The following is a 9,823-nucleotide window of genomic DNA, read 5'->3' as shown; positions in this document are numbered from 1 at the left end:
TCTCTCTCCCCCTCCCCTTTCTCTCTCCCCCTCCCCCTTTCTCTCTCCCCCTCCCCCTTTCTCTCTCCCCCTCCCCCTTTCTCTCTCCCCCTCCCCCTTTCTCTCTCCCCTCCCCCCTTTCTCTCTCCCCCTCCCCTTTCTCTCTCCCCTCCCCCTTTCTCTCTCCCCCTCCCCCTTTCTCTCTCCCCCTCCCCCTTTCTCTCTCCCCCTCCCCCTTTCTCTCTCCCCCTCCCCCTTTCTCTCTCCCCCTCCCCCTTTCTCTCTCCCCCTCCCCCTTTCTCTCTCCCCTCCCCCTTTCTCTCTCCCCCTCCCCCTTTCTCTCTCCCCCTCCCCCTTTCTCTCTCCCCCTCCCCCTTTCTCTCTCCCCCTCCCCCTTTCTCTCTCCCCCTCCCCCTTTCTCTCTCCCCCTCCCCCTTTCTCTCTCCCCCTCCCCCTTTCTCTCTCCCCCTCCCCCTTTCTCTCTCCCCTCCCCCTTTCTCTCTCCCCCTCCCCCTTTCTCTCTCCCCCTCCCCCTTTTCTCTCTCCCCCTCCCCCTTTCTCTCTCCCCCTCCCCCTTTCTCTCTCCCCCTCCCCCCTTTCTCTCTCCCCCTCCCCCTTTCTCTCTCCCCCTCCCCCTTTCTCTCTCCCCCTCCCCCTTCTCTCTCCCCCTCCCCCTTTCTCTCTCCCCCTCCCCCTTCTCTCCCCCTCCCCCTTTCTCTCTCCCCCTCCCCCTTTCTCTCTCCCCCTCCCCCTTTCTCTCTCCCCCTCCCCCTTTCTCTCTCCCCCTCCCCCTTTCTCTCTCCCCCTCCCCCTTTCTCTCTCCCCCTCCCCCTTCTCTCTCCCCCTCCCCCTTTCTCTCTCCCCCTCCCCTTTCTCTCTCTCTCTCCCCCTCACCCTTTCTCTCTCCCCCTCACCCTTTCTCTCTCCCCCTCACCCTTTCTCTCTCCCCCTCACCCTTTCTCTCTCCCCCTCACCCTTTCTCTCTCCCCCTCACCCTTTCTCTCTCCCCCTCACCCTTTCTCTCTCCCCCTCACCCTTTCTCTCTCCCCCTTTCTAACTCCCCCTCCCCCTTTCTCCCTCCCCCTTTCTCTCTCTCCCCCTTCTCTCTCTCTCCCCCTTTCTCTCTCTCTCTCCCCCTTTCTCTCTCTCTCTCATCCCCTTTCTCTCTCTCTCTCATCCCCTTTCTCTCTCTCTCTCATCCCCTTTCTCTCTCTCTCTCATCCCCAATCTCTCTCTCTCTCATCCCCTTTCTCTCTCTCTCTCATCCCCTTTCTCTCTCTCTCTCATCCCCTTTCTCTCTCTCTCTCATCCCCTTTCTCTCTCTCTCTCATCCCCTTTCTCTCTCTCTCTCATCCCCTTTCTCTCTCTCTCTCATCCCCTTTCTCTCTCTCTCTCATCCCCTTTCTCTCTCTCTCTCATCCCCTTTCTCTCTCTCTCTCATCCCCTTCTCTCTCTCTCTCATCCCCTTTCTCTCTCTCTCTCATCCCCTTTCTCTCTCTCTCTCATCCCCTTTCTCTCTCTCTCTCATCCCCTTTCTCTCTCTCTCTCTCTCATCCCCTTTCTCTCTCTCTCTCTCTCTCATCCCCTTTCTCTCTCTCTCTCTCTCATCCCCTTTCTCTCTCTCTCTCATCCCCTTTCTCTCTCTCTCTCATCCCCTTTCTCTCTCTCTCTCATCCCCTTTCTCTCTCTCTCTCATCCCCTTTCTCTCTCTCTCTCTCTCTCATCCCCTTTCTCTCTCTCTCACCCCCTTTCTCTCTCTCTCACCCCCTTTCTCTCTCTCTCATCCCCTTTCTCTCTCTCACTCCCTTTAATGCCCATCCCTATTGGCCCCTTGAGAAGGTGGTGGGTGAGCAGCCTTCTTGAGCTGCTGCAGTCCTTGTTTTGTAGGTACACCCACAGTGCTGTTAGGGAGGGAGTTCCAGGATTTTGACCCAGCGACTGCGAAGGGACAACCGATATATTTCCAAGTCGGGATGGTGAGTGGCTTGGAGAAGAAGTCCTGCCCTTGTCCTTCTAGGTGGTGATCCCCTTTAGAGAAGGAAATCTGCCGCCCTTACCTGGTCTGGCCTACACGTGACTCCAGACCCACAGCAATGTGGTCGACTCTGAACCCATTTCTGAAATGAACAAAGAACAAAGAAAATTACAGGACAGGAACAGACCCTTCGGCCCTCCAAGCCTGCACCGACCATGCTGCCCGACTGAACTAAAACCCCCTACCCTTCCGGGGACCATACCCCTCTATTCCCATCCTATTCATGTATTTGTCAAGACGCCCCTTAAAAGTCACTACCGTATCTGCTTCCACTACCTCCCCCAGCAACCAGTTCCAGGCACCCACCATCCTCTGTAAAAAATCTGCCTCATACATCTCCTTTAAACCTTGCCCCTCGCACCTTAAACCTGTGTCCCCCTAGTAATTGACTCTTCTAACCTTCTGACTATCCACTCTGTCCATGCCCCTCATAATCTTGTAGACCTCTATCAGGTCGCCCCTCAACCTCCGTCGTTCCAGCGAGAACAAATGATCATAGCAAGACACTCAGTTTTTTTTGTAGTGATGTTAGTGGTCAGGGGTTTGGAAGGTGCTATTGAAGGAGTCTTGGTGAGTTGCTGCAGTGCATCCTGGAGATGGTACACACTGCAGATACTGTGCGTCAGTGGTGGAGGGTGTGACTGTTTAAGGCATTGGATGGGGTGCTGGTCAAGTTGGCTGCCTGGATGATGTCGAACTTCTTGAATGTTGTTTGAGCTGCACTTACCCAGGCTTTGAGTATTCCATCACTCTCCTGACTTAGTTCATAAGATATAGGGGCAGAATGAGGCCATTCGGCCCATCGAGTCTGCTCCGCCATTCGATCATGGCTGATATGCTCCTCATCCCCATTTTCCTGCCTTCTCCCCATGACCCTTCAACCCATTACCAATTAAAAATCTGTCTAACTCCTCCTTAAATTTACTCACTGTCCCAGCATCCTCCGCTCTTTGGGGGAGCGAATTCCACAGATTCACAACCCTTTGGGAGAAGTAGTTTCTCCTCAACTCTGTTTTAAATTTGCTGCCCCTTATCCTAAGACTATGGCCTCTCGTCCTAGAATGTCCCACATGAGGAAGCATCCGCTCCACGTCTACTTTATCCATACCTTTTATCATCTTGTATACCTCAATTTGATCTCCCCTCATTCTTCTAAATTCCAGAGAGTATCGGCCTAAACTGTTCAATCTCTCTTCATACGACACACCCCTCATCTCTGGAATCAATCTAGTGAACCTACTTGGTTCACTAGACCTTCTTGTGTCTTGTAGGTGGCGGAAAGGCTTTGGGGAGTCAGGAGGTGAGTTCCTCGCCACAGGATTCCCAGCCTCTGACTTGCTCTTGTAGCCATGGTATTTATATGACCAGGTCCAGTTGTGGGCAATGGTAACTCTCAGGATGTGAATCCACGGCAGGGAAGGAATGTTACTTGCTGAGATGCAACTTGACAATGATCAAATCTTCTCCACTAAATCAAAAGAGAGGGATGTATGGGATGGGATCCAACTGTGAGGTTAAAATCGCTACTCAAAGCACTGTTCAGCCAACCTCATTACTACTCTGAGAAGAGGAGCAAGAATAGGATTCGACAAAGAGGAAAAGTGCGAAAATCCAACGTGGAATAAAATTCACAATCCTCTGTTTTGTGTTGCTAGGGGGAACGGGGCGAAAGAGGTCACAGAGGAGCTCCAGGCAAACCAGGCCCAAAGGTAAGTCATTAATCTGGTTACTGAAAGATGGGCAGTAAGATACATCATGGTAAATATTTGGTGAACTTTAGGAAATTCCACCCTTCCTGAGCCCCGAGATGGGAGGGAATTCGATGGGGGGTGGCGGGGGGGCGGAATGGCCATTTCCCAGGTCTCTGGCCGGAATTTTATGGATCTTCCAGTCCCGCCAATGTGAACGGATGTTTCCAATGGCGCCCCCCCACCCACCCGCTATGGGGAAACTTAGAGGGTAGGCGAGGGCTGGAAAATCCCAGCCTCTGTCTCTCTCTCTCTCTCTCTCCCTCTCCCTGGCCATTAAATCTCTAAAAGAAAAAGACACCATCGTGATGTGGGGGTCAGGGGAGGTGGGGGTTAAGGATGGGTAGCTGGAGTGGGTTCCCTTTGGCCCTTTGCCTTTTCCAACACTCTCGGGGCGGTTTGGGGTGCCGGGGGCAGTGGGAGTGGGGGGGGGGGGGCATTTTTAAAAGTATTAACTTGATGTAATATTAGTGCTGTAACATTTGCAGTTGCGGGGCCGGTGTGGTGCATCATGCAATGGGTGCCCTGCCACACTTTGCGTTGCGTAAAGATGGCCAACACGGGTGCAGCAATCGCAATCGTAGCGTTGGCAGCAAATGCAGTTGGACAAATCCAGTCTCTGACTTGTTTCTCCCCCTACCCTGGTGACTATTGTGATAAGTCCCCAGAGGCAGAATTCCCTTCACCAAAATCCCTTTATTTACAATTCCAACAGCAGAGTGCTCGCAGTCAGCAGTCTACCTTCGGGAGCGCCAGAGGAACTGACACTCCCGGTTAAATACAAGGAAAAGACTCCCTGATTGGCCCATCAATTGGATCCTTAATCAGGGAGCTCATATTCCAATAGGCCAACTTCAATGGCCTGATTGAAGTCATTACAACAATCCTTTTCTTGTTCTGCAGGGTAACGCTGGCAGTGATGGTCCACAAGGCATACCAGGGGAAAAGGTAAACCTATAGACAATTATAAAATAAACTATGTTCTGACTCCAGAATAACTGGAATGCCTCGCACATTTCTGACCACCATGTTGCACAAACGATATCGAATCGCATGTGATGGGGTGAATGTCTGATCTGATTTGATTTGATTTATTATTGTCACATGTACTGGTATACAGTGAAAAGTATTGTTTCTTGTGCACTATACAGACAAAGCATACCGTTCATAGAGTGCATAGAGGAGAAGGAAAGGAGAGGGTGCAGAATGTAGCGTTACAGTCATAGTTAGGGTGTAGAGAAAGATTAATACAAGGTAAGTCCATTCAAAAGTCTGACAGCAGCAGGGAAGAAGCTGTCCTTGAGTTGGTTGGTACGTGACCTCAGACGTTTTTTTTTCCGACGGAAGAAGGTGGAAGAGAGAATGTCCAGGGTGCGTGGGGTCTTTAATTATGCCGGCTGCTTTGCTGAGGCAGCGGGAAATGTAGACAGAGTCAATGGATGGGAGGCTGGTTTGCGTGATGGACTGGGCTTCGTTCGCGACCCTTTGTAGTTTCTTGCGGTCTTGGACAGAGCAGGAACCCATACCAAGCTGTGATACATCCAGAAAGAATGCTTTCTATGGTGCATTTGTAACAGTTGGTGAGCGTCGTAGCGGACATGCCAAATTTCTTTAGCCTCCTGAGAGAGTAGAGGCATTGGTGGGCTTTCTTAACTATAGTGTTGGTGTGGAGAGACCAGGACAGGTTGTTGGTGATCAGGACATCTAAAAAATTGAAGCTCTCGACCATTTCTGCTTTGTCCTCATTGATGTAGACAGGGGCATGTCCTCTACTATGCTTCCTGAAGTTAATGTGTCGTTGCACTGAGTGGTTGTAACAAACAGGAGCAATTAATCAGGTTGGGGCTCTTTCTCTAGAAATGAAAAGAGGTGAACATAGAGAAATGATTTAAAATGTTTAATAGAGTTGATGTTTCCCACTTGAAATGGAGAACACAGCGAGGCGCCGTCAATATAAGATGGTGACTATTAAACCCAACAGGGAATGCAGGAGAAACTTCATTACCCAGGGAATGGTGAGAATGTAAAACTCGCTCCCACAGTGGAAGTGAATAACACTGACAAATTTGAGGAGAAGTTGGTTAAATAAAGTTAAGTTTATTTATTAGTCATAACTAGGCTTACATTAACACTACAATGAAGTTACTGTGAAAACCCCCCAGTCGCCACGCTCCGGCGCCTGTTCGGGTTACACTGAGGGAGAATTTAGCACGGCCAATGCACCCTAACTAGTACGTCTCTCGGACTGTGGGAGGAAACCGGAGCATCTGGAGGAAACCCACGCAGACACGGGGAGAACGTGCAAACTCCACACAGGCAGTGACCCAAACCGGGAATTGAACCCGGGTCCCTGGCGCTGCGAGGCAGCAGTGCTGACCACTGTGCCGCCGTGCCTCCCTCCATATGTAAGGGAGAAAGGAATCGACTTATTTGCTGATAGGAGTTGGATGAAGAGGAGTAGGATGAATTTCAAGAAGAAATTAGATATATCTCTTGGGGCTAAAGGAATCAAGGGATGGGGGGTAGGGGTGAAGGCGGGATCAGGATATTGAATTTGATGATCAGCCATGATCATAATGAATGGCGGAGCAGGTGTGAAGGGCTGAATGGCCTCCTCCTGCTTCTAGTTTCTATGTTTCTTAGTTTTAGTTTTTTTTAAGTTTATTTATTAGTGTCACAAATAACACGGCAATGAAGTTACTGTGAAAATCCCCTAGTTGCCACACTCCGGCACCTGTTCAGGTAACACTGAGGGAGAATTTAGCACAGCCAATGCACCCTAACCAGTACGTCTTTCGAACTGTTGGAGGAAACCCACGCAGACACGGGGAGAACGTGCAGACTCCACACAGACAGTAACCCAAGCCGGGAATCGAACCCGGGTCCCTGGCGTTGTGAGGCAGCAGTGCTAACCACTGTGCCACCGTTCCGCCCCTTGTTTCCATGAAACTTGATGTGGAGCGTCAGGGCCAGCATTGAGTGGTTGGGCTGAATGGCCTGTTGCTGCGCTGTAAAATCAGCGCAACGTTCTCGAGTCAGGTTACGAGAGGGATTGTACACATGGGGAAGTCCGAGTGACTAAACCCAACCGTGTTAAGATCGAAGTTCTTGCAGACGATGAATGATTTCTCTCGGGGGCAGCCAGCAAGTAGCAACTCAGAACTGCGGAAGTGTTTACTGTACTTTTGCACTCATGTAGCACAGCCAACAGGATGAGACTGAGCACTTGGAAACAAATGGAACATTCTAGAAAGCTTCGATTAGTGATGAATGACAGAGGCGCCAATCTTTACTCAGACTAACATTCATTTGCATCTTAAAACATTACAAGCATACGCCTCCCAACTCAACCACAGCATATATATTTTTAAAATTTATTACCGGACACGTGTATCTTTGGCAAGACCTTCATTTGTTTCTCAAACCTAATTATCCTTGGATTAAACCCCCCCAAAGAAATGTGGGTGCTGGAATCTGAAACATAAACAGAAAAATGCTGGAAAATCTCAGCAGGTCTGACAGCATCTGTGGAGAGAGAATAGAGCCAACGTTTCGAGTCTGGAATACCCTTCATCAGAGCTGACTAGATTTTCCAGCACTTTACTGCTAGCTCATAGAATTCCTACAGTGCAGAAGGAGGCCGTTTGGCCCATCAAGTCTGCGCCGACCACAATCCCACCCAGGCCCTATCCCCTTAATCCCATCTATTTACCCCGCTATTTACCCTAGCCAGTCCCCCTAACACTAAGGGGCAATTTAGCATGGCCAATGCACCCTAACCCGCACATCTTTGGACTGTGGGGGGGAAACCGGAGCATCTGGAGGAAACCCACGCAGACACGGGGAGAACGTGCAGACTCCACACAGACAGTGACCCGAGGCAGGAATCGAACCCGGGTCCCTAGCGCTGTGAGGCAGCAGTGCTAACCACTGTGCCACCGTGCCGCCCGTGCTAATTATCCTTGAATTGAGTACTGGGGTACACTGCTGTGGCTTTGGAGTCACATGTAGGCCAGACCAGGCAGATTTCCTTCCCTCAAGGACATTAATGACCCAGATGGGTTTTTCTGACAATCGATGGCAGTTTCACCATTACGAGGCTTGTTTTATATTCCACATTTTGTTAATTGAGTTTAAATCCTACCAGCTGCCGTGGTGAGACTTGAACCCATGTTTTCCAGAGCATTCGCCTGGGTCTCTGGATTACTCACCCAGTGACATTACCACTGTGCCACCTTCCCTCCGCTGGTAGATGTGCTCAAGTCAAATCCCATATAATGCCCTCAACCTGCATATAATTAAACACAATTGATATCCAATTAACACCAAGTGTTAAAACAACCAAAACAGGGGATGCTGGAAAAATACTCAGCAGGTCTGGCAGCCTCGGTAGGGAGAGGAAACAGAGTTAACATTTCGGGTCCGTTTGACTCTTGATCTAAACTAAAGAGAGGGAGAAATGTGTTGGGTATTAAACTGTAGCTGAGAGAGATTGCAACAAGATGTAGCAACTTTAAGACGAGGGGATTTTCACAGTAACTTCATTGCCGTGTTAATGGGCGGCACGGTGGCACAGTGGTTAGCACTGCTGCCTCACAGCGCCAGGGACCCGGGTTCAATTCCCGGCTTGGGTCACTGTCTATATGGACTTTACACATTCTCCCCGTGTCTGCATGGGTTTCCTCCTACAGTCCAAAGCTGTGCGGGTTCGGGATATTGGCCAGGCTAAATTGACCCCAGCGTCAGGGGGATTAGCAGAGTAAATGTGCAGGGTTACGGGAAGAGGGCCTGGATGGGATTGTGATTGGTACAAACCCGATGGGCCGAATGGCCTCCTTCTGTACTTTAGGGATTCTATGTAAGCCTACTTGTGACATGAGTAAATAAACTTAATAAATAAACCATAAGAAACAGGAGCAGAATTAGGCCACTCGGCCCATCGACTCTGCTCCGCCATTCAATCATGGCTGATAAGTTTCTCAACCCCATTCTCCCGCCTTTTCCCCGTAACCTTTGATCTCCTTACCAATCAAGAACCTATCTATCTCTGTCTCAAATGCACTCAATGGCCCGGCCTCCTCTGTGGCAATGAATTCCAGAGATTCACCACCCTCTGGCTGAAGAAATTCTTCCTCATCTCGGTTCTAAAGGGTCATCCCTTTACTCTGAGGCTGCGCCCTCGGATCCGAGTCTCTCCGACTAATGGAAACATCTCCCCCACATCCACTCTATCCAGGCCTTTCAGAACAAGAGACAAATGGCCCAGTGTGGGAAGTGGCGGGAGGGGCGGTGGGCGGGGGGGGGGGAGTTATTGCATTGAGACAATAAATGTATGGGATATATTTTTAAAATGGGTTTAAGATGAAGGAGAAAGATTAAGTTGTTGAACTCAGTGTTGGGTCCCGAGGGCTGTAAGGTGTCCAGTCGGAAGATGAGGTGCTGATCCTCCAGTTTGCATTGGGCTTCACTGGAGCATTGCAAAAGACCAAGGATGGGCATGTGGGCATGGGAGCAGGATGCTGAGTTAATGAAGAATCATATTGTCAAATCAGTCCTCCCCATGCACAAGGGAGCAAGAATGTTAAAGCGGGGCGCTTGTCCTGAATTATTGCTCTGAAGCTGTCAGACTGGTTCCCCTCCAAGTCCCTCCCGCACAGTGCCTCACCCTTCCCCACTGTCGTTCCTGGTGGGCTGTCCAACCCACCACGCTGCTCAGGCCCCTCGCTGGCCACACAATCCCCTCCAAGGAATGTTCCTTTGATACTTCCTACCCACCAGACAGACCGTGAAACTGAACTGCTCATGGAAAGCCACTTTTAAACCTTCACAAAACATTGCCATTTAGTTGGAGTTATTTTTGGAGAGCTAGCACTTGCTCAGGGAGAGGGGGCAGAACGATCTCCTTTTCAGAGTCAAACACGAGGTTCAGTCATCTGTGCAAAGCATCAGAAATACAGGAACACAAATGATAAACTTCCCAAAGATGTGCCGGTTAGGTGGATTGGTCATGCTAAATTGTCCCTTATTGTCCAAAGATGTGCCGGTTACGTGGATTGGCCAT

At 50.2% G+C, this 9,823-nt stretch overlaps 1 protein-coding gene across 1 annotated transcript in view; it reads left to right on the top strand.

Moving 5' to 3' along the window:
• LOC144507597 (uncharacterized) overlaps nucleotides 1–9,823 on the top strand; it is a 282,765-nt gene that overhangs the window by 180,326 nt on the left and 92,616 nt on the right. Inside the window, exons 17-18 of the mRNA XM_078234752.1 lie at nucleotides 3,670–3,723; nucleotides 4,666–4,710. Of these exons, the coding sequence (XP_078090878.1) occupies nucleotides 3,670–3,723; nucleotides 4,666–4,710 (99 nt within the window). The remainder of the gene's footprint in view (nucleotides 1–3,669; nucleotides 3,724–4,665; nucleotides 4,711–9,823) is intronic.

This window comes from Mustelus asterias, chromosome 19 (genome assembly GCF_964213995.1).
Source record: "Mustelus asterias chromosome 19, sMusAst1.hap1.1, whole genome shotgun sequence".
NCBI classification, from domain to species: domain Eukaryota; kingdom Metazoa; phylum Chordata; class Chondrichthyes; order Carcharhiniformes; family Triakidae; genus Mustelus; species Mustelus asterias.
The sequence above is the reverse complement of the archived record's forward strand: the minus strand, read 5'-3'. Positions and strand labels throughout refer to the sequence as shown.